This window comes from Cyprinodon tularosa, unplaced genomic scaffold, assembly GCF_016077235.1.
Source record: "Cyprinodon tularosa strain WSP-4 unplaced genomic scaffold, ASM1607723v1 ctg356, whole genome shotgun sequence".
Classification (NCBI taxonomy): domain Eukaryota; kingdom Metazoa; phylum Chordata; class Actinopteri; order Cyprinodontiformes; family Cyprinodontidae; genus Cyprinodon; species Cyprinodon tularosa.
This window is the reverse complement of record NW_024039070.1, coordinates 1303080-1327016: the sequence shown is the minus strand read 5'-3', so window position 1 is coordinate 1327016 and position 23937 is coordinate 1303080. Positions and strand designations below refer to the sequence as shown.

General features: G+C 36.9%; 4 protein-coding genes and 1 long non-coding RNA gene across 7 annotated transcripts in view; 4 read left to right on the top strand and 1 right to left on the bottom strand.

Annotated features, from left to right (window-relative positions):
- Positions 1 to 1407, top strand: part of hip1rb (huntingtin interacting protein 1 related b) — a 32001-nt gene extending 30594 nt beyond the window's left edge. The window contains exons 31-32 of the mRNA XM_038295453.1: positions 33 to 272; positions 362 to 1407. Of these exons, the coding sequence (XP_038151381.1) occupies positions 33 to 272; positions 362 to 370 (249 nt within the window). The 3' untranslated portion in view covers positions 371 to 1407. The remainder of the gene's footprint in view (positions 1 to 32; positions 273 to 361) is intronic.
- A 2607-nt stretch (positions 1408 to 4014) lies between these two features.
- On the top strand, positions 4015 to 12238 carry LOC119790102 (RILP-like protein 1). 2 transcript variants are annotated; one of them, XM_038295455.1, is made up of 8 exons: positions 4015 to 4501; positions 6080 to 6230; positions 7934 to 8052; positions 8133 to 8408; positions 10367 to 10549; positions 10853 to 11016; positions 11106 to 11204; positions 11353 to 12238. In XM_038295455.1, exons 1-8 carry the CDS (start codon positions 4226 to 4228, stop codon positions 11444 to 11446), a joined length of 1362 nt encoding a protein of 453 aa, XP_038151383.1. In that variant the 5' UTR covers positions 4015 to 4225; the 3' UTR covers positions 11447 to 12238. The 2 variants fall into 2 exon arrangements, with proteins under 2 accessions (XP_038151383.1, XP_038151382.1); XM_038295454.1 differs by having other exon boundaries at positions 7931 to 8052.
- Positions 4508 to 5121, top strand: LOC119790103. Its single transcript, XR_005281676.1, has 2 exons — positions 4508 to 4779; positions 4885 to 5121. It is a non-coding gene; the product is annotated as an uncharacterized LOC119790103 (long non-coding RNA).
- A 924-nt stretch (positions 12239 to 13162) lies between the features above and the next one.
- On the top strand, positions 13163 to 17311 carry rilpl2 (Rab interacting lysosomal protein-like 2). 2 transcript variants are annotated; one of them, XM_038295558.1, is made up of 4 exons: positions 13163 to 13763; positions 13842 to 13993; positions 15704 to 15814; positions 16858 to 17311. In XM_038295558.1, the coding sequence occupies exons 1-4, from the start codon at positions 13464 to 13466 to the stop codon at positions 16877 to 16879; spliced, it is 585 nt and encodes a 194-aa protein (XP_038151486.1). In that variant the 5' UTR covers positions 13163 to 13463; the 3' UTR covers positions 16880 to 17311. The 2 variants fall into 2 exon arrangements, with proteins under 2 accessions (XP_038151486.1, XP_038151487.1); XM_038295559.1 differs by having other exon boundaries at positions 13191 to 13763; positions 13845 to 13993.
- Positions 17312 to 19283: 1972 nt separating this feature from the next.
- kmt5ab (lysine methyltransferase 5Ab) lies at positions 19284 to 23736 on the bottom strand. The gene is made up of 8 exons (XM_038295557.1): positions 23575 to 23736; positions 23283 to 23386; positions 22448 to 22589; positions 21111 to 21318; positions 20933 to 21020; positions 20793 to 20852; positions 20516 to 20706; positions 19284 to 20432 (listed from the first exon to the last, which is right to left on the bottom strand). The coding sequence occupies exons 1-8, from the start codon at positions 23582 to 23584 to the stop codon at positions 20222 to 20224; spliced, it is 1014 nt and encodes a 337-aa protein (XP_038151485.1). The 5' UTR covers positions 23585 to 23736; the 3' UTR covers positions 19284 to 20221.
- Between the last annotated feature and the right edge of the window lie 201 nt (positions 23737 to 23937).

The window sequence follows — 23937 nt, the reverse complement described above, 5'->3', positions numbered from 1 at the left end:
ATGTTTTAAAAAAAATTTCTTCTGCTAATCAGGTCAAAGTGCTGGAACTGGAGAGTCAGCTAGAGAACGAGCGTCTGCGGCTGGGTGAGCTCAGGAAGAAACACTACAACCTGGCCGGAGTTCCTCTGGACCCGGTTTCCGAGCAGAACGGTGACAGCCCATCGCTGGATAATACTCCTCGTTCTCTCACCGCGTCCCCGAAACCCAGAAAGCCCCCGCTCGGAAGGAAACCCACACTCACTCAAAAACCCAGCATACCATCTAAACCTTCGGTTAGTGTGATTTTAAAAAAAAAACATCAAAATAAGAAAAAAAGCAAACATGACTGGTAACGACATATTTCTTCTTTCTCATGTTGCAGTTTAAGTAAATGCAGAAGATGGGAATGCTTCACTGCACAATGACTGGATAGAGAAGAGAAGCAGAAAGCCCTTTTTTGTGAATATGCAGCTCTTTTTAGTTGCATACAGAAAGTAGGGTGTCAACCTTCTTCTTGTCAATTTTCTTTAATTCCATTCCTTTTTCCTTATTTGTTTGCCATAATGACCCAAAAGCCTTTTTTTTTTTAACTCTTAATGCATGTAGGGAATTCTGTGTATCCCCATTCTTCCTTATATTTTTAATGTTTGATATTAAAAACATTTTATTGTAGGCATTTTTTAAATTATTTTCTGTATCATAAACAGTTTGAAAATTGCACCAACTGCTCCTTTTTTTTTCTAGAATGTAAACTTCAATCTAGCGCACAAATCAGCAGCATATCTTGTAGACGAAGAGCCAGATTTGATCATGTTTATGGCAGCCTTATTGCACACTCTCAGATCACATTGTTTTCTTGTTATTCTCTGTTTGGTATTATTTATCTTTTGATGTTGGTTGATGGCGGTTTGGGAATCACTTGGTGTGTTCATGTTGTTGCAGAAGTCTAACATACCTCTAGCTTTGCCTTGATGTTTAAATTTGCAGGTTTTTTGTTGTTTCTTAACTGGACAAGTTTGTACCAGATGCCTTTGAATAATACTTTATAAATGCATTCAATATTGCCTGTAAAGATATGCAGTCTGTACAGGAGACCTCTACTTACACACTACACTTACTGTATCTCATGAATGTCCCTTTACAAGAGGAGGATGGAGATATAATAGATAAACCTAAGGGTTGCACATATCAGCTGTAGGTGTCCTTATTAAACGCTTCTTCAATGCTGAATATCTATATTTAGTTGAGTGTCTTTTGAATTTAGGAGCGTTTCCTACAAGGTTTTAAAACAGTTTTTTTTGTTTTGGTCCCTACTTAGTCTTTTTACTCTCAGATCTATTAATATATATTTTAGTAAAGATGCTGGTGTTTTTTTTTTTCTTGTAAGAAGTTTAAATGTCATGAACACACAATAAATGATCAATTTGATTACGTTTTTGTGTTTATTACAAAATTGCACTTCACAAACTTTTGGTTTTTGGTGAATATTTTTAGCAGAAAAGTAAGCTTAAAAATACTCAAATGTAAACATATGTTCAGTTATATTTTTTTAGTGGCAGATTAATTACTCTAATATCTGTTGCGATATAGAACATTTAGTTATTTATCTCCAACATGCATGATCACATGAATCGAAATTGTCATTTTAAAATGCAGATGATTTTCAGTAAATTATTCCCTTAATTCAGTTAATTTTAAAATTCTCTTATAGAGAATTATTAAATGAAAGTTATATATTTTTATAGAATTATTTCTGTTTATGATGTTAATAATCTCTTAGACTTAGACTCAACTTTACTTATCCCTTGGGATTACTCCTTCAGGGAAAGTCTGGTTCCAGTAGCTCATATAGAATACAAAAGGCAGAGTTAAAGCAACATACCATTAAAAATAAAAATACGACAATATAAAAAGAGTGCATATAATACAAAAGAGCATAAGAAAAGTTTTATTGTCCTCGAATATGTTTCCTTTAGAAACAAAAATATCTGCACAGTAGAGCTAAGGGAAGACTACATAATAGTTGACTTGGATTATCGCACTTGTACTGCAGAAATGTACTGACCATATAGATCATTAAAAACATTACACAGGCTACACAGTAGTTGGCATGTGTTATTGCACAGTTAGAGAAGAATATTGCACATGAGAGACAATAGCTAATATTTTGCACAAGATGTCCGGAGGGGGGGGTACATTTTAAGAAACCCAAAGTTTGGTTTAAAAAAATAAAATACTGAAGTGTTTGGGGGTTTCTTTCCTACAGAAATGTCAAAGTATACTCACATGCTGTACAGTACAGAGTTATTGGTTCAATGTGACATGGCATAGAGGAGATCAGCCTATGACAATGATAAGCTTTTAAAGGGGCAAGTGTTTTGGAATGTACCCATGATTTTACAGGTAAGTTATTACAACATTTGGTAAAAAGACCTCCTTAACACTAGAACTACCAGGATTTTTCTGCCTACCTGGAACTACCAGAGAGGGGTCAATTGACCCGGAAAAATCCACTAAAAACTACACTAAAAGCTTGCCTTAGGGTTCCCTTCCCCACACAGGCTCAAGCGACTCTGTGACAGCTATGAGCTGCTAACAGCCACATTTCCACAACAAAAGGAGTTTCCGCAGGAGGTCCAAAGGTCAAATGACCCTCTTGTAGGGCTTTTCGGTAAAAGGGACAATTGACCCCTCCGTAGTAGTTCTAGTGTTAAGGAAGCCCAGGCAGCTTCAAAAGGAACCTCAGAGATTTAGTCCAGTTTTGACCAATCAAGCACAATGATACATCTGTGGGGGGGTTCTGAAAGCTTTGACAGTCAGAGCCAAAGTCCTGTAGTTTTCCCAAAGGTACTTAAATGGGTTTGTTTCCCAATCCTCTCAGGGCAGTGGTTATCCCTCTTGCTAATTTACTTTTTTCTTCCACTCAACTTTCTAATAATATTCTCAGATATAGCACTGACCAAAGAGTCAGTTTCTATATGGCAATTATAGCATTACTTCATGTTTTTTATTTATTTGTAACTGTATGATTTTCTAATATAAATATATAATGAAATCATCCCATGTAATGTTATAAATTGTGTGTATATTATCAGATTCGCTCCTAATAGTTTTTAATAGTGTTTGAATGTAGAGTTGTATTAAATACAAATAGTTTCTCAGAAGTAGGCTACCTTTTTAAAGTAAAACTATTTAAGTATTAAAAATGTGTTCAATTTTCTGATGTATTTCCTTAAATGCTGTGTTTTCCTTAGTTGTAAGCTTATAATCGTTAACATAAAATTACTCCTGTCTGTTTTTACTTTATATTATGTGTTTTACACAATACGTCTAGTAATTGAAATAAATTAACTTTTTAATAATATTCTGCCTTGTTGAATGGATCTCTGATATGTTTTTGGTTTTTGTTTTTGTCCCATATTTAAATATATATATGGAACTTATACATATGGAAATTATATATTTATAATATTTATAGTTATATAGTATTTATTTTGTTTTTCAAATAGTAACCTTTTTTGATTTGCACATTCATGTGCAGACATGTTTTGGTGGGTGACATTGACAGATGATTGATGGGCTTTTAGAGTTATATAGTCATGTCTTCACATGCGCAGTAGTTTCTTGTGCTTAATTTGGAAGGAGAAGTTGTGTCTTTAGAGCCAGTAGTAAAAATTAAAACTTGTGCAAATTTAACAGAGTTTGTGATTTAAAAACAAAAGAAAAGTTTCGTCCCCTCAAACTATTGTAACATCACTATTTTAGAGTTTGGTGCTGGTTGAATTATTAGGCTGAATGTACAGTAGAAACCTGAAATATAATTATGTTTTCCCTTTGTTAAAGGGATTAATTAAAAACAAAACAAAAAAACGTTTTTAATGCCTTCTTAGTTGTGCACGTTCACAATTTAGCTCAACTGAGTAAGCGGGTTAGTAAAATACAACCCATTACTGAGGAGAACATGGTAATACAACGCTTTGATATTCTAAAACTGAAATTTCCGAGTTTTCGCTTTGACTCAAATGCAGCAGCAGCAGAAGAGGCGCTGCAGACTTTGATGAAATTCAAACTGTCAACAAACTCCCCCAAGTTTCTCCTGCGTTGCTTTACGCTTCACGTTTCTTGCCTTAACTTATTTTGTTTGTTTTTTCCCCCACATAGTCCGATGAATGTGTTGTTTTCAACAGAGATATGTTGGATTTCGGGGGTTTAAATAAAGAGCCCGGGATAAACAGAGAGCCGCGTTATGTCAGCGTTGGACAGACCTGCGGCGGAGCTCACCGTCATGGACGTCTACGACATCGCGGCGGTGCTCGGCCAGGAATTTGAGCGGGTCATAGACAGGTTCGGGTGCGAGTGTCTGGTCGGGGTGGTGCCCCGAGTGGTGCGGGTTCTGGAGGTCCTGGAGGTCCTGGTGGGCCGCGGGGCTGCCAGACAGGAGACAGAGGAGCTGCGCGGGGAGCTGGACAGGCTGCGGCGGGAGAGGAGCGACAGATACCAGCAGGAGAGGAAGCAGCAGGAGGTCCGAGCTGCTGATTAAAGGCCCGCATGTCGCATCTGACTGTTCAATAACAAACCTGAATGCATTTTAAATTTGTATGTCATAGACCAAGTAGCAGAGAAAGAGAACATTATTAACATTTCACCTAAATTAAAAGTTGGATTACATGTTGTTAACAGCTATTTGAGGAATGCTGACAAAGAAGTCATATCCCTCAAATGTAAACTGTTAATTTCAGCCTGAAAATATGCAACAAAATGGGCCTAAATGAAGAACAGCTCCACAGTGATCAGGTCTTGGTAGGTTACATGTGTAAATATAATACAAACGTGTTTTTAAATAGTTTTTGCAGAAGCTACCTAACCTATTTGTGATAAAATAAATCTTTAACTTGCCCCCTGCAGTAATCAACAATCCTTTAGGGGTGAAGACCCCCATGCCGTGGATGATCCATGAGATCCAATAACCTACCTGTTGGTCCAGGACACCACCCTTTGAGAATACCAGCTCTACACAGCCTGAGACTGGTTTTTATTGCAGACCTGCAACTATTGATGGTTTCAGGTTTTTAACTGGGATTTTTTCCTTTTTAGTGTAAAATAGATACTTTTTTAAACAACCTACCTTAGTAAAAAAAAAAAAAGAAGAAGAAGAAGAAAAAGAAAACACAAAAAAATTTTCAGAGTTACCACTTAGAAGTTCTGGATAGATCAAATTACATCTTTTGGCCTAATTGTTGCCCTTAGTGGGGTATTCTTTCAGCAAATGGTGTGTTTTAAAGTCTGTGAATTCCAGATAATGGTGACTGGATTATTATAAGGGTCATTGATCATGAATAATCCAATGAATTGTTTCAGATCTATTTTATCGTTAATTCTTGTTTTAAATAAGTTCCAACTCTCTCAGATTTAATTGATATCCTCTTTGAAGATAGCAGCATCTTCCAATATTTCCTCTACATAGCCTACTTTTTTTGGGCAAACTGAAAGCATGACTTCTTATAACTTTGTTCACAAATTGCTTTCTTCTTACGTGTGGCATCCATATAGGACACATTTGTGGATAACAAATAATAGTTGTTTTAACAGATTCTCCTCTATTGCTGTAGATTTAAAAAATTTGACCTGAGCAGAGCAGCTTACAAATGTTGCTACTTTAGATTTTTGAATGATCAATTGAATAGTGACCATGATTTATTTAATGTCTGGAATTAATCATATTTGTTTCATGAAGGAGTAAAAGGATTATGCAGATGACAAATATTTTTTACACAGCTTTGGAATTTTTTGTGACGAGTAAAAGAACTTTGGATACCAGATGATAACCATAATCCTCCTTTCTTTGATTATTTTTTTTAATTCAATATAGAGCTTCACAATATATTCAGTTACAATGGGCATTGCAAAAATCTACAGTACTACTGCAGTTCCCTTTCTTTTAGGTGATGCCAATTACTGCTGCTGTGCATGCATCTCCACAATCCTGCCCCAAAGTCATACTTAACCGACCCAATCATTCCACAACTGATATTACTGCTCTAAAGATGTGATTGATCTACTGTTTTTAATTTCATGTTTCTCCTGTAATATCTGTGATCAGCAATTGGAGCAGGTAGAGGATGTTTGGAGGGGAGAAGTCCAGGATCTGCTGTCTCAAGTCGCTCGGCTTCAGGCAGAGAACAAGAGGTTAAAAGTTAACCTCTCGCTGAAAGAGTCCCCCACTACCGAGGACGACCTCCAGAAACACGAAGGTAGGTGGTGTGGGACTGAAACTCCTCTCTGCAACTATGAACAGATTAATTATTGGCAATGATGTGACCAGTAAAGAGAAATTAGGTTGGTTTAATAAAAAGAAACGGGTGCATTCATGTGTATCAAATAAGAACATGAAACTCGTCTTTTCAGGATGTCCATCCAAGCGTCTTGTTGGAAAGTTAAGTGGAAGGAAAAATGTTGGAGGAAAACATTAGGGATAACTTCAGACTTGAGATTATTGTGAAGCAAAGTCCGTACATGGATTTTTGAGAAGAGTTTAAAGCAACCTGGACTTGTTTAATACTTTACTTTTGCCAAAGCCTGCTCACCTCCATGCCGTGCTGCCTTAATGTAGTAATTCAAGTAAAAGGTGCCCTGACCAATTACTGAGGGCGGAATAAAACACAATACAGCTGAATTACTAGAATAAGTTCACTATTAAATTATTTTTAAATCTATTGAGATGCACCTATCTCTCAATATAAGTTTTTGGCAGAAAAATGTAAAATAACATAGAAATAATAGAAATCTACAAAGATGTCTGGTTTAATATCCTCTGACCTGAACATTTTAAACAAACCAAAGCCTTCCTGAAACCTGAACACAAACAAGAAAATTATCTGTATCTTTTAACCATAAATATGTTTTCTTCTCCTGACGGGTCAGTAAATGGGTTTATCCCGAATGAATCTTTTGAACAGTCCTAATTACAAAGACTGATTTGAATCCTTGTGTTGCACAAATGCACAAAAGGTATAAAGTAATTTTGGTTGTTTAATCACAAACATTCTGTTAAAAAATTATTCATTCTGAAACTCATTTTGCAAATCCAGCGTGTCAGCAGAAAGAAAAACGTGCATAAATAAATACATTATAAGGTTTATTTGGATTAAGTTTGTTTTACTTAAGACAGTATCCTACATGTTACCTTGAGTTTTACTGGAGTGACTTTCAGATGCAAAACATTTTGAGTGATTGGGGGAAATGGGACCATATTTTTATATAAATGATGTTTTTTTGTTGTTTTTTTTATTAGGTTTTGGAATATTGTTGTTTCTGGATCATTTCAAATGATTCCCTTGGTTCAGCTGTCAAAAACTGGGTCAATTTTAACCTCCAAAATTTTATTCCATCTTGTTTTCAATCTTTTGTGTTTCTGGAGTGGAGGTGGTTTGCCATGTGCTTTTTCCTTTGGACAGGAAAGTGAGTTATTGTTGGACTAAACAAGAAATGAATCGACATCTCTTGATCGACCCCATTTGAAAATATCAAAGTCTGCCTCCTGTTAATGGAGTAATATACATGTTTGTAAGCTGACCTCTATGTAGGCAATGAAGACACCGGCAGGAGCTTGTTAAGGAGACTATTTTTGAAGCAGTAGAAAATATAACTCTTGTGTGAGAATCTTTGCAAGTGCAGCTGTCCTTGCAGTCTTGACTGCAGCCCTCGCTTCAACTCTCGCACTTTATATTGCAGTCGTATAATTCATTAGGTAGGTTCTGCAGGACTGGACCACCAGACCCACTCCAGTATGGTATAAAAGAGATAATCTAAATGGATCTTATATAGCTGTAACCTAAACTAACTTCTAGAAGCATCTTTGATGGTACAATTAGGGCTGGTTTAGGCATATATCTGTTGGGATTACTTATTTTTTATTTGTGTTTTACAGATTATGTTTCTTTTTCCATTAAAGCAGGGAAGTCAAAGAAGGAAAGCCAAGCAATACTGAAGCTGAAAGACTTGGTGGAGAAACAGAGAGATGAGATCCGAGCAAAAGACCACGAGCTTACACTAAGAAACGAGGATGTTGAAGCGGTGAGGATTTAATCTACGCACATTTCAGTTCCATCTCTGGCTAGAATTAAATATAGTAAGACGCTGTCTCTTTAAAACAGCTTCAGTTGCAGCAGCATCGCCTCATCAGAATCAACCAGGACCTTCTTCACAGGACCGGAGTGATGGAGGCTCAGGGGAAGGCGCTGATCCACCAGAGAGCCGAGCTGGAGGCTGCTGCCCAAGCACAGCAGCAGGAGTTCACCGCTCTCCAGCTGGAGGTCAGAAGGCTGAGGAAGGAGCTCAAGGAGAAGGAACTAGAAAGAGAACTGGCAGAGATAGTTTCCCCTCTTGGAACAAGATCAGGGACCCCTTCGCCAATATCAGCATCAATGAAAGTAAGAGAACTAATATGTATCCCTGAATTCAACATTTAAACTCTATCAGGATGTTCGTTAGCTCAGATACCCAAATCTACTTTGCAGTTTTTCACTTGCCAGATCAGGAGGAACATCAAACATGTAGGAAATGTTCTTGCATAAGATAAGGCCAAAAACTTCCACAGAAAATCACCCTGGAAACACCCAAAAGCTGAAACATGGTGGTTTGGATCCAGGATGCCCAACTCCACTCCTAAGGCCTGGTGACCTGTAGGTTTCACTATGGTTCAAAACCTGAATACGATCAAGTAAAATGATAAAATCAAATACAAACAGCATTAAAATAAAACAACAAGCCGGTCCCATCTAGGTGTAATCTGAGAAAATGACAGACGAAGTGTGCTCCTGATGTCCAGTCTGCTCCGTAGCTTTGTTTTGGTCGCTGTAACCACAGAAAATCCCGCTTCACAAAGATAGGATGTTATAGATAGGATGAGTCTTGAACTGAATTAACCTGTGTCAAGAGGCACAGATGCACGACTGATGTAATTGGGAGAGAATACAGCAATTTTTTATATTTTTCAAAATAAAACATCACTCAGACTCTGATCGCCAATAATTATATATATATATATATATATATATATATATATATATATATATATATATATATATATATATATATATATTAGGGATGGGACGATTTATGAAAACCGTCCGCACCGTTCGGTTCGACTGTCTCGGTTCGGTTCGCGTGTGTTTCGTTCGGTTCATGCGCTGCTCCTTTTTCTCATAGGCGAAGTGTGTACACTCCAGAGCAGAAGGTGGTGGTACTGCGACCAAAGCCAACCACCAGTACTAAACAAGAAGAAGAAGAAGCGAAGCAGCTTAGCCGGGTGTAGCAGGGGAAAAAAATCAGTTGTTGTGGAGAATTGTGTGGCGAGTGGGAAAGAACAGGAGTTGGAAGACGCGCCAGCAGCACTTTATAGGTCTGCTGTATGGGACCACTTTGCATTTAGAGTGACCTATGATGACGGCGGAAAGAAAGTTGTGGATAAAAGTGCAACAGTGTGCAAGCATTGTGCAACACGTTTTGTTTATTCTAACAGCAACATGTCATGCTAACCCCGAAATCCCTCATACTCCGTCAGCAACCCCCGCTGCGCTCCAGACCGGCTGCTCAAAGCAAAGCCTACAGCCTCCACTCTGGCTCCCGTCCGCTCCGCTCTGAGTTCCTTGGAGATCGTAGAGGGCATGCGCGAGATGATTAAATTCAAAGCAGCAAAACATACGGAAATGATTCAGGGTTTCCGCGGATCATTTAAAATAATTACAATCCATTATTTTTTGGGGGATTTTTTTCATTAATTTCACAAATTTTTATGGGATTTCGGTGTAACAATCAACATATATCGAATCGAACCGAACCGAAAACCGTGACCAGAAACCGTGAATCGCACCAAACCGTGGATTTTGTGAACCGTTCCACCCCTAATATATATATATATATATATATATATATATATATATATATATATATATATATATATATATATATATATATATAGTTGAAGAGCCATACACCATAAGACCTTTAGTTGTAATTGCAGCAAAAGGTGATTGTATTGGGTATTTGTGATTGCCTAGTGGTTAGAGCAGTGCGCTTATGCTCTGAGAAGCTTGCAAGAATCTGGTTCGATCACCACAGCCTCCACTCTGGGTATCTCAGCAAGACCCTTAACTCCAAACAGCCCACTGCTCCTCAAGGGGATGTTTTAATTACAGAGGTAAATTTCTCCAGTGTGAGATCAATAAAGTTCAATTATTATCATTCCACCCCACAGTTACAAAATGCTTTGCTCTGTTCTGTCACACAAAAAGTCCAGGTAAACCAAAAAATCCATGTTTGCTATTGTAATGTGACTAGATATGTTTACTCAGGCACTGGAATCAACTGTTGTTTGTTCCACATCCAGACTGCAGGGACTTCCATGTCTGACTGTGACAAACCAAGATCAGTGTGGGTGGAGTGTGGAGGAGATCCCAGCTTTGTGGAAAAGTGCCTGCAGTGTGACAAGAGCCTTTCCCTTCTGACGTCAGAAAATAGAACGAATGAGAAAGAGCTTCCTGGAGGAGAAAACACTGCAGCACATTTGCTGGTAAAATCTTCTTTCGGGTTCAGTTAAGATAATCACTCTCTGTGTCTATGTTTTTATCAAGCATGCATATTTTATCTTGTTTAATGCTTAGATTGCATCATTTTTTATTGTAACTAGCTTTGCAAGGGTGAAGCAGCATATCTTTTTTTTTAGGCATGTCTGTTGTCATGGTATTAGCATCTCCAAGACAACCCAGGTTATCATTTCTACTGCCTGGCTGTTCAGAGGCCCTGTCAACCAACCAGCTTTGTTATTGATGTTAATGGTGCACAGCAGAAAGGCTAAATGTGTGTTTTACTGCAGGATCACTCAGCTTATGCTGAGTCAGAGGATGAGACGGATGGCTCTGAACAGGATGCAGACAAACCTCGTTTCACCTTACAGGAGCTGCAGGATGTCCTGCAGGAGAGAAATGAACTCAAAGCCCAGGTGTTCCTGCTCCAGGAAGAGTTAGCGTATTACAAGAGGTGAGATTTGCTTTGCAATCTTGCAATTACGCTCTGGATGGTTTAGAAAGCATTTGATTTTAAAGCTAACCTTGTCTTTATTGCTTTAGTGAGGAGTTTGAAGAAGACATCAGCACTACTGCCTCTCCTCTTAATACTCCATCACATCCCACTTCTGCTGATCAGCCTGAATCAGGAATAAGACGCTTGTAAGTAATGAGATTGTTTTTTTTAAGCCCATTTATGCTTTTGATCTACAGAACTGAGTTTACTATGAATGGCAACAAATCCATAAAGACTAAAAACATCTCTTTTACCTTTTTCCTCTCCATTCTTTCCATTTCACTTTCTGGACAGGATCTTCACTGCCATAATGCCGATGGTGGCTGCTGGTTTAATCACAGACGATCCCACCTTGTTGCCAATCAGGAGACTTGTTTCCTTCGTATGAATGTTTTCATGCAAAATATTTATTTTACAATTCATCTCGACACAAAAATGATTTTATTTGGGAAAAATGGCTCTGAACTGGATTTTTGATTATACTAGAAATGGGGCAGTATTCTTATTACAGCATGATTTTAATCCAAAATATTAAAATTGATGTAATTCCTTTTCCGTAAAACAGAAATGCATTAAGTTTTCCTTCTCAAGAGACAATTTGATGTCTCTATATGTTCCTTGCTTTTGGAGAACACATAAACACTTTTAAGGCATCTCATTAAATGGGTTTTAATTCACAATTGTGCTATGCCAAAAATAAATTTTGCTAGTTTAAAAGTAAAGTTTTTATAACCTTTGTTTGCCTTATTATCAATAACCAGCCCCTGCCCTGTTTCTGAATTTAAAGTCAACATGAATTACAGAGTCACTTTTTAAATGTTTTGGTTTAACTTACGGCCAACTTGGCAATACTTTAAATGAATCCAAATACTTTACAATTGAGCATTTTGTAGATTACAGTTTGAGTTCTCTCATACTTTAATTTTTTTTACATGCATTATCTGAATTATGTCACAAATTGCTCTGGGAAAAGTTTACTGGATGATTTATGATTTTAAAACAATTGAAATGTTAAAATTATCATATTTAAGTGATGCTGCAGTTTCCTCCAACAAACCACTTGAATGCTGTACAATTAATAATTATAAAATTATATGTAGCATTTGATGTCTGCTTTGGAGAACGTGTAAATTGATGTCCTTGTGAATAAAGTAAATAAAGGTTTATTTTTAGTATTTTATACGTTTGTTAAATACATCCACATTCATTTGACTTTATAACGATCTAAATCATGTATGGCTGTTATAGATTTGCATTTAGAAAACAGTACTATATATCTTTTTGAAATTCCTGACTAAATAATTTCTCTCTGAAACAGGCGTAGCTGGAAAAGTTTTATAAGGGTGGCCAGGCAATAACCAATGTACACTGAGGGGGGGCCAAAAAGTGGATAGGCACCACAACCTCAGTGTCAATCAACACTGTTCCAACAGGAACAAGCACAACATCCATATTCCTAACTAAAGACAAACTATAGTTTCCTACAGCCTTTGCTAACAAATAGATGCATATATTTAAACATCCGTCTAGATAAAAGGTATATTGGATAAAATTCTTTGAGGTTTGAGTTCTGGAACGAACATCTTTTCCATCGTCATTACTTACCTACTTTTATCAATATTCTACATTAAATTGATATTTACAGGTACTAATATCTACATAAATTGATAATTTAATAGGTTTTTGTTAAAATAGTTATTTACAGTGTCTATGATTTCACTGAAGACTCTTAGATGACTTGCTAACATTTTCTCTTTACGGCATATAACACAAAATCTAGTTCTGAAAGGGCATGAATTCTGTACTAATCATCTCTAATGTTGGTATATTGATGTGCATAATTAACCACAGTGGTTTTGTTGTCAAGTAATTGTTAATATATATAAATTTAAAATGTTTTTAATATTCTACTTGAGAGAAAAAAATGGTAGGGGTGGCCAATGATTGGCTAGGGGTGGGCATGACCACCCCTGCCCCCCCATCTGGCCCCGCCCGTGCTCTGGGAGGCAATTAATGTCGCAAACATGAAAACACGTGATTCATCACTTGATTTTGACAGTTCAAAACAGTTCTGGATTGCAGAGAGAACAGATGTTCAAGAAGATGTGTCCTTTTTTCTTTATTGAAATAAATGAACTCCGTTTAGGATTTGATCGTGCGCGAGGGAGCGGTTTTACACAGACGATCTTTGAACACACCTGTCGCTAGGATACTTTGCCCTCCTCTGCCGTCACGCTATTGGAGGATGAGTGATGGGGGAAGTGCTGCCCCGCTGGAAGTTTGTTACCTTCGTTTCGGAAAAAGATCCAGAGTCAACAAACTGAGAGGAATCGTTCTGTTTAGAACTTCGAGTGTGAGATTGTGTTTAAAAAGTTACTTTATTTAAGGAGTTTGTCTGTGTTGTAATGGAGTTTGGTGAAGAGTCGTCGCCTGCTCTGGCCTTTGAGAAGAACGCCTTTGAGCTCACTGTCGAAGATGTCTATGACATTTCATACGTGATCGGCCGAGATTTGTTAAAAATCAGCAGCACCGGTGAGGAAGTGTCGGATTTACAGTTCAGGATAGTCCGGGTCCTCGAGATGTTTGAAACTTTGGTGAATAAGTACAATCTGTCAGTGGAGGAGCTGAAAATGGAGCGAGACAACCTGAAGGCAGAGCTGGACAGGATCATCAAGGAGGGCTCTCCTTCCTCCGGACATGGCGCGGTGAGCCTCATCCCGCGGCTCCAGCTCATGTTTGGGACACACGTAGAGAGGCTTTAACGGTTTCTCCTCCTCTCCCAGCAGCAAACGGGAGCAAATCAGGTGGTGGTGGACTTGAATGATCCGAACAGACCGCGCTTCACCATGCAGGAGCTGAAGGAGGTGCTACAGGAGAGGAACCAGCTGAAGGCTCAGCTCATGGTGGCTCAGGAGGAGATCCAGCTATACAAGAGGTCACCTCACAGGATACTCACTGTCACCTCTTCTCCACCATTGCAGGATCATCACTTACTGTTGATTTGCATTGAACCACCCTGAAACACAGCTGGTATCAGTTTGGTAAAGAGCTGCAAAAACAGATTAAATTCTTACAGTATGTTATTATAATACCAGAAGAGTAATAATACATTTAAAGTGAAATTACATTGTTATCCCCAAAGAGGGGAAACTATTATTGTTTTACTAAAACAGAAAAGCAGCAATTATCCCCAAAAATGCATGTATTACAACAGTCACTCAATAGATAGCTGCACTATTTATTTAGAAAGAGTCTGCAACGATTAAGAATTGTTTTAAAGCAATATATGGCATGCTGTTATATCATAGTTTCCCAGGGCCCCTTTCTCTGCTTACCAATAATTTATTTAGACTATTTGATGGTAAATATTATCCTTGTATAGCATTATATGGTCAGATTTACTTTTTTTTTTTTTTCTTCAAATTTCAATAGTAGTTTTCACATGCCTTTCATGCAAAGCATTCCTCTGTTTTTTTGTTTATTCCTTCCCTTTAAGTACAACAAACTGATGTTTTCCGGTCAATTAGTCAGTGATCTGCTCAGGAGGAGCCTGCAGTCAGCTGCTTAACAGACATGCCTTTTTTTAGCTGGCTAACTCTTCTTGTAAAATAGGACCCCTTTGTTGTATGACTGTGGTTTTTTTTTTATATTTCAGCTAAATTTGTCTTTCCCGTCACAGTTTTCCAGCCATCTGATTGACAGTGAACTACCATTTCATTATTTAAAAGCAGAGCTTCCTAAACTTTTCGGGTTCTGACCCACAAAATAACCCCGGAAGAGGACTGAGCGTACCTAATACATTACTTTGTGGGATAGTCAATGGGAAATTAACAAATAACCATAAAAACTCAATCAGAATCTTGCAGTTCATGTCTTAAACTTGCAGATAATACTAAACCCTGGTGGAGTTTAGTAGACTATTTTATACAAAATACCACCACACTGCAAAAAATCTAAATCTATATAAGTCATTTTGTCTTAAAATAAATGCGTTTGTTGAGGAGGTAAAAGAAAAATATTTTGCCAATGGAACAAGACAATTTACACTTAAAATAAGAAAACACAATTGCATTGTCTTATTTCAAGTGCATATTATCTAATTATCTTATTTTAAGAGTACAATTACTCATTCCATTGGCAAACTATCTCATTTACCTACTCAAATTAAGGGTGAATACACTTAATTTAAGAAATTTTTACTTATTTCTAGATTGTTTTTGCAGTGATATCCCTCAAACAAATAAAATGAACACGTTTTTTTTTGCCCCGCTTATTAATCACTCTGAATAATAGCCACTAATATTTCAGTTCTAATTTCCACCTTGTTAAGTTTTTGTTTTTCCTGGGTCTTTATATGAGACTTTAATTTGCACAAGGTAAAAAGTGAGTTGGACGAAAATAAAATTGAAATATTTTCATTTTCTTCCCTTTTTTTTTTTTTTTTGCTATTCTTGCATGCATCTGTAAGTCATTTTCTATGAGCTATGTAATTGAATTCTAAGCATGGTACAAATATTTCTGCTAACCTTAAGTACTTAATATAAAATCCTAAAATGATTAATATGATGTTTTCAAAATTTGTTGTTAATTATAAATGTGTGCACCATCTTTCCCAGTGTCTATAAATGTGTAAATTGTCCTGCAGTGGGATTCTACCTCAGCCTGAACCAGCCATGGTCGACGTGGATCTGGATACACCAGCAGCCAGAGAGGACAGTTCATCCACTATAAATGAGAAGACAACTATAGGAAAACTGTAAGTAATGAGCTGATTAGTATATATATGTATATGTGTGTATATATATATATATATATATATATATGTGTGTTGAAGAAAAATGCATAAGACAGAGTTTACTCTAACAGGTAAAATGTAAGGAATTGAAAGTTTCCTTTTTGGTGCAGTCACATGATTTTGAAGAGACGATAACAGGGAGATTATACTTACAGCCCTTCTCCTGTCTGCTAATGATGTACTTGTGACCCGGTGAAGTCATGCTGATGCAAAGGATGTTTGTGTGAGGATGGGAAATGTGTCCGTCTTCCAAACTGCTATCGTCAGTAATCACAAGTCCCTACAACTTTGATTTGAGCCCCTGTCATACATGAACCCACACTTCCAGTTACGGGCTTTTCACACCATTTCTCAAATCAAGATTCCACACTTTTCCCAACTCATATTCCCAGTTTCTCGCTTTGGAGGGAAACGGGTCTTAATGCCAGATTTTCTATGGCTGTATTCCAGACTTTTCTTCTAATTTAAAACTATAATCAGCTGCATAATAACAGGAAATGTCTAATTGTGAAACTTATCTAATAGTGGATAACCAGATTATTACAGATCTGTTACTTCCTTTACTGTAAGTGCTAGCCTTGTTGCTACCGAAATTGTACGGATAGTTTACCCAACTTTTCACATATATGTTAGACTTTCAATAAGGTTGTACACATATCGTGAGCACAGTAACAGTATTTGCAATATTCATATAGAAAAGCACTGTTTGTAGTTCAATAACTGTTTGCAAATATATATATCATTTCAATTTGCTTTATTCGTGCTAATGGGATATTTATCCAGTTTAAGTATTAGAGCAGCAGATGATCAGAATGGACGATAATATAAATAGGCTGAATTGATAAATTTCACAAAATGTTAGAAAGAGAACCTTTCTCTGTGATGGTTTTCCACGCTTCATCAGACCAAGAAGGATCAATCTGAAGCCAGACTTTCTGACTGCAGAGGAACTGTGAACAGAGGACACAGTGTGAACTAAATCTGGACTCTTTTTCTGTTTTTAGGTTTTCATTTAGGAGAAAATGAGAGGAATCTTCCAGAAGATCTCAACGTTTAAGAGACAGATGGGATTTAACTGCACAATTTTCAACCACTCTTTTAATTATTGTTTACACATACATCAGGTTAATAATCTTTTGCACTGTAGATTTTAACCGAAGATATTTTTTAGTATTACAGTGCTGCAGAAGCTGAACTACAAATATTTTAAGGTAACTGGAAAGTATTATGTTTTAATTATTCCCTTTGTACTTTTCTAAATGAAGTCTTAAAAGATGAAGATATTATGCACAGAACCAAGTAATTAAAATATGGTCACATTCAGCCAATGGCGTCAAACACAGAGATGGTTCTTTTATTGCTGGGTATTTATGCAGAATGTAAAAAAAATAAATGGATGAATACCAGCTCCCACCTTATGTATGATATTCAAAGTGAAAATAAAACCAGAATTTGTAACCGTTGATGTTCAGCGTATTGCATACAGGTGCTGGTCATAAAATTAGAATATCATGAAAAAGTAGATTGATTTCAGTAATTCCATTTAAAAAGTGAAACTTGTATATTATATTCATACATTACATACAAACTCATATATTTCAGATTTTTATTTTGTTTAATTTTGATGATTACAAATGACAACAAATGAAAATCTCAAATTCATCATATCAGAAAATGTAAATATTGTGAAAAGGTTCAAAATTGATGGCCCCTGGTGCCACACTCTAATCAGCTAATTAACTCAAACCACCTGCAAAAGCCTTTAAATGGTCTTTCAGTCTAGTTCTATAGGCTACACAATCATGGGGAAGACTGCTGACTTGACAGTTGTCCAAAAGACGACCATCGACACCTTGCACAAGGAGGGCAAGACACAAAAGGTCATCGCTAAAGAGGCTGGCTGTTCACAGAGCTCAGTGTCCAAGCACATTAATAGAGAGGCGAAGGGAAGGAAAAGATGTGGTCGAAAAAAGTGTACAAGCAAGAGAGATAACCGCACCCTGGAGAGGATTGTGAAACAAAACCCATTCAAAAATGTGGGGGAGATTCACAAAGAGTGGACTGCAGCTGGAGTGAGTGCTTCAAGAACCACCACACACAGACGTATGAAAGACATGGGTTTCTGCTGTCGCATTCCTTGTGTCAAGCCACTCTTGAACCACAGACAGCGTCAGAAGCGTCTTGCCTGGGCTAAAGAGAAACAGGACTGGACTGCTGGTGAGTGGTCCAAAGTCATGTTCTCTGATGAAAGTAAATTTTGCATTTTTCTTTGGAAATCAAGGTCCCAGAGTCTGGAGGAAAAGAAGAGAGGCACTTCATCCACGTTGCTTGAAGTCCAGTGTAAAGTTTCCACAGTCAGTGATGGTTTGGGGTGCCATGTCATCTGCTGGTGTTGGTCCATTGTGTTTTCTGAGGTCCAGGGTCAACGCAGCCACATACCAGGAAGTTTTAGAGCACTTCATGCTTCCTGCAGCTGACCAACTTTTTGGAGATGCAGATTTCATTTTCCAACAGGACTTGGCACCTGCACACAGTGCCAAAGCTACCAGTACCTGGTTGAAGGACCATGGTATCCCTGTTCTTAATTGGCCAGCAAACTCTCCTGACCTTAACCCCATAGAAAATCTATGGGGTATTGTGAAGAAGAAGATGCAATACACCAGACCCAACAATTCAGAAGAGCTAAAAGCCACTATTAGAGCAACCTGGGCTATCATAACACCTGAGCAGTGCCACAGACTGATCGACTCCATGCCACGCCGCATTGCTGCAGTAATACAGGCCAAAGGAGGCCCAACTAAATACTGAGTGCTGTACATGCTCATACTTTTCATGTTCATACTTTTCAGTTGGCCAACATTTCTATAAATCCTTTGTTTTTATTGGTCTTCAGTAATATTCTAATTTTCTGATATGATGAATTTGAGATTTTCATTTGTAATCATCAAAATTAAACAAAATAAACATCTGAAATATATGAGTTTGTATGTAATGTATGAATATAATATACAAGTTTCACTTTTTAAATGGAATTACTGAAATCAATCTACTTTTTCATGATATTCTAATTTTATGACCAGCACCTGTATGTATTCATACCTCACAAAGCAAACGTTAACCCAAAGTAGTGCATATCTGTAAGCTGAGGAACATGGATACTTGATTTTCAGACTTCATACAAATAGAAGAGTTCTTGCATGCAGTTTTAGCTTGATGCTTTAAGATTTCTCCAGAAAAAAAAATTTCTAAAGTTGGGTTAAGGTTTTAAAAAGTTTTAAACATGTTTTTGGGGATATTAGATGAAAAATAGGCTACTGCATTGTGTTGGTTTATCCTATAATATCCCAATGGAACTAAAGGCAGAAATTTAATGGGTACAGTCGAGCTACAGTGTTTGATGCTATATCCTGCATAAAAAAAAAAAACACGATTCCTATGAACTTTTTATTTCTCTGTTCAACACTTTTAATTTGTCAGATCAGTCCAGACAGTTTCTCACCTAAGTTATACGATACAAAACTTGAATATATGTACAATTTACCTCAAATGTATTCATACAGAAATAGATTTAAAAAAATTTTCAAGTTGGATTTCTACAAAGGAAATCAGAAAAGAGTAGATAAACCAATGTAGAAAGACTTAAAATATTTACTATTTCTTAAAAAAAAAAAAAAAAAAAAAGTTCCTGCCAAACTACAAGTCAACTGTAGAATAATATAAATAATCAACCCTTCTTCCAATTACTGTTTTCATTGAGATTTGGATAATTTGTAACAAGCTCCTAGTATGTGGTTGAAAGGCCTCTATTAGCACCCTAACATTTCACTCCCTCCAAAATCTCAAAATCCAGCCAGCATAGCCTGGTCTATCCGAACACAAAATTACTTCTACTTCCAAGAAACGGGTCAGTAAAACCCAAAGATCTTTAAGTGACATTAATAATTTAAGGCTGAAATGTTGTCACAGCAGGTATTTCTACAGCAGCAGCAGTCAAAGTAAAAAAGGAAATAAAAATGTGAATAGATCCGACACTGAAATAAAGATTCTGAATTAGAGGATTTTTTTTTTTTATATATCTTTCAGCATTTATAATGCTAATGTTAAAAGTAAAACTCCACTGTTCAATTCCTCTGTGTTCAATTCAGGTGTTTTATAACAGTAAGATAAGCATCCGTACCTCACAATTCATTCAGGAAAAATTTAAAACATTAAAAGCACATTTTGAAAAAAAAAACAAAAAAACACTTCAAGTGTTGCAGCTTTGAGCTTTGCTTCAGGCATGTCAAGGCAACAAAACAAAAAGGATTTTTAAAGACTTTCCATAGCTTTTTATGTACAGCTCACACATATTCCAGTGTGATCAACCTTTCAGTGTTTGAGCCAAGGGTGTGCAGAGATGGACGCTTTGCTCCGGTCACCGTAGTCGTACAACAGTTCCTCATCTATGCTGATGTCTTTGGATGCCACTAAGATCAGATGAGGCGTCCCATCGATCGGGTGGAGCCTTGTCTGGCAGTTTCCATTTTTACTGTGGTTCACCAGGCGTCCGAGACGGCCTGTTTCCTTCGTAGCATCTATGCTGTAAAGAAAAAAAACAAAAAAGAATTTAAGTTTTGATTGGCCCAGAGTTCTTATAGTCATATTGCAGTTGATTGGACCTACCAGTAGGTTTTAGTCTGGTACTGAAAGTAGTACATGTAACAGCCTGTTTTAGGGTCCTCTGCATACTGTGCTTCCCTCTTTTTGGCCTCAGCGAGTTCCAGCAGATCGCCGTGGTACTCAACAACAAAATCTCCCTTCTTAAAAGCCTTGACAGCAAATACTCCTCTTCCTTTTCCTTCTATGTGTTTAACCTGGTGACATTCAATCACTTAATTAGTCTCACACATAAAAAGGACATCTGCATAAAGTGTTTAGTTAAATTAAAGTGTCACATTACCTCCATTCCTTCCTCAGTGCCATTCTTTAGCAGGTCATCAATGTATTTGTGTTCTTCACTCTGATAATTAGATCAAACATTTACTCGAACCTACAAACATGAAAAATGACTTCATCATCGCCATTTTCCCCCATACGAACCTTTATCTCCGTTTTAGTTTTTCTGTTACTTCTCCTGACGGGAAAATAATCTGTGACCTTCTTGTTTTGGAGAGCTTTCTTCTCTGTCCTGCAAGGAAAAAGAGAGGGACATTGTTAATGTTCAGCCAGCTTAGAAAGAGCATCGGCATCTTGTCAAGTGATGACATGATGAACTCACTTCTTTGCTCCAGGCCTCCAGACGTTTTTACTGCGAGGCTTGGCTGCCGGAACCCCAGGATCTGTTGCAGGCTTGTCTTCTGATTTGGCGCTAGACCCTTTTTGTGGAAGTTTATCGGTGTCTGTTTTTTTAGCCTCGCTTTGGCACGGCCCAACAGGTTTCTGCTCTTTGGAGCTGCAGCTCTCAGATTTGGCTTTACTGGTTGTATCTGAATGGAGAAAAAGAGGATAAGAGAACCTGCTTTAGAGAAAGTTTTAACGGCATTCATAGGCCTTTGAAGTTTTTTGATATTTTATAACAAATTGATCATTTAGCTCCATCCATCTTTTCATCAACTCTGACTAGCATTTCCATCATTGCTAAAAGGAAGCATCCTCGCCCCTAGCATCCGCTGTTGTGTATGTAGTAAGTTCCTGCAAAGTGTTTCTGACATACTCTTTCCACATGAAGGCCACATTTACAGTAAATTCAGCCTATAGTTGCCCTCTCACCTGAGCTGTCAATTTCTGCAGCTCCTCCAGAGTTACAAAGTCTCCATGGCATCTTTATTTAACAATCCCTCTGCTTTTTATCTTCAACAAAACTCAGAGGTTCCCAGAAAAACTGATAAGTAAAAAAAAAAAAAAAATCAACTTGTTCTAATAATTAGATTTACTTCTAAATGTAAATGATTCATATAAATTTTAATTACAGATATTAATTGTACAGGGTTTATACAGGAATTAATAACTTGAATTAAATGCTTTTAAATGCTCTTTTAATGCTCTTAGAAATAATTTTAATGCCACCAACAGGTACCCGTCAACAGGATGCAGCCAGGTCCCGAATTCCTCATTTTCCAGCCACTTTTGTTGAAATTAGCTTTTTTTCCCCCCATTCTCTAACTTTTTCTCCAACTCAAGGTTCTTTTCTGAACATACAGCTTTGAGATCAACCGGAAGCAGTTCAATATAAATATATCGTGATATAATATGTCTGAGGAAATTGTTTTTATATACATTTTTCTTAATAAAGCATTTTAAATGCCACAATAAACACATGAATTTTAATGCCAATTAAAGCCTTAATTTAAAGAATAATAATCTAATGACTTTTAATGATTTTTATTGAACCGCGGAAACCATGTTGTATTGGGATTGAATACAACATAGTTTTCCAATTTTAATCTGTATGCACTAATCCATTTTAGTTTATAATCTAAAGAAAAATACCTTGTTAGTGGTTGTAATATGAGAAAATGCAGAAAAGGTCTTGTATCAAGAAAACATTACAAAGTTGCCATGTTGCTCCTTTGTTCCTCATTTTAAAAGTGGTAAAGTTTCAATTTAAATGCTCACCTTGCTTTATTTTCGCTGGATCAGGATTCGCTGCATCAGAATCATTCCCCTCCTGAATCAGCATACCGGAACTGTCACTCAGTGGAGATCTAGGTTTTCCTGGAACACGCAGACCTTGGAGAACCGCTTTCCCCACAGATTCCTTCAAAAATAGAGAACAATAATATTTAGATAAAATACAACTCAAAGTCCTAAGACTTACATACTTGTACCTGGGTGTTTTTAAACAGAAACCTCGTAGGACATATCTGTAACCCGAGTTACAATAATGTTTTTTATTATTCCTTTCTAGCTGTGGAATTTTTTTATTTTTTATTTTTGTTCCTAGTTGGTAAGAATCTGATATTTAGGAATTATTTTTGATCCTTTTTCTAAAGCGCAACAAAAAAATGGGGTGCAAACCCTTCAGTGCTAATAAACAGCAGTGCAAAGTCTAGAGGAAAAATAAAAACAGAGCAGCAAGTGTGTATAAAAAAGATCCTTAAGTACCAGACCATCTATATCTTATCAAAAACAAATTTCTACACCCAATTCTTGCTTTACTATAATAATAGATAATAAAAGGCAATTAATTTACATTACACTATAATTTAGAAATTACATATGTTCAAATTGATGAGTTTAAAACAAACTTTCAATTCTGTAAATGCAATTTTCTAAAACACAGGCCTTATACTGGTGAGTTGCAGTACAGGACAAATTATTTAGAAAGTATTAGTGTGTTCAGGTAAGATTAACTAAAAAACTGGTCTTGTAAAAAGAAAATAGATTAAATGATTCTTTACACACTTTTCATGCAAGTTGATGGATTATATTACTATTAGCTGACACATACCTGGGTAGTTTGTGGTTCGTTCTCCTTTGTTTCCGCCTGTGAGCTGGTCGTGTTTTCAGCAATCTCTCCTGGTGTTTTGCTCATTTTCAGCACATTTTTCTTCCCTTTATAAACATGGGAATATTCACACAGAGCCATTTTAATTCAAACTCACACAAACCTGTAGAGAATTTGCTGGTGTTTCCCCTCCTTTTTTAAGGAAAATTAACATTCGCAGCTGGCTACACCGTTTTCTCTATTTAACGTTAACTCCCAGCTGTATTCTAAAGCAACAACTAATGAAGAAATTAACCTTTTGCCATCTCAAAGAAATCTTCCAAAAGCGACGCTATTCCTTATGAGACGCCGAGTTCTTTATTTTGTTGTAGCTGCAGAAATAAAAAAAAATAATTAATAAAATGAAAATAACAAGACACTCATGAAGCTCAACACGCCGTCAGGGTGGAAGGATTTAAAAATACTCCTGCGTCTTTCATTGGCTGTATTGTTAATAAAGGCGGAGCGCGTGCGTCACATCCGCCACCAGATTGGCTGCGGCATCTTCTAACGCTCAAAAGGTCTGTTGGCTAAAAACAATGTTTGCAAATTAATTAAGTAAATAAAAAGTAAAAACTACCCACTAATAACATAAGTAACTTTTGTTTCGTTACTTTAA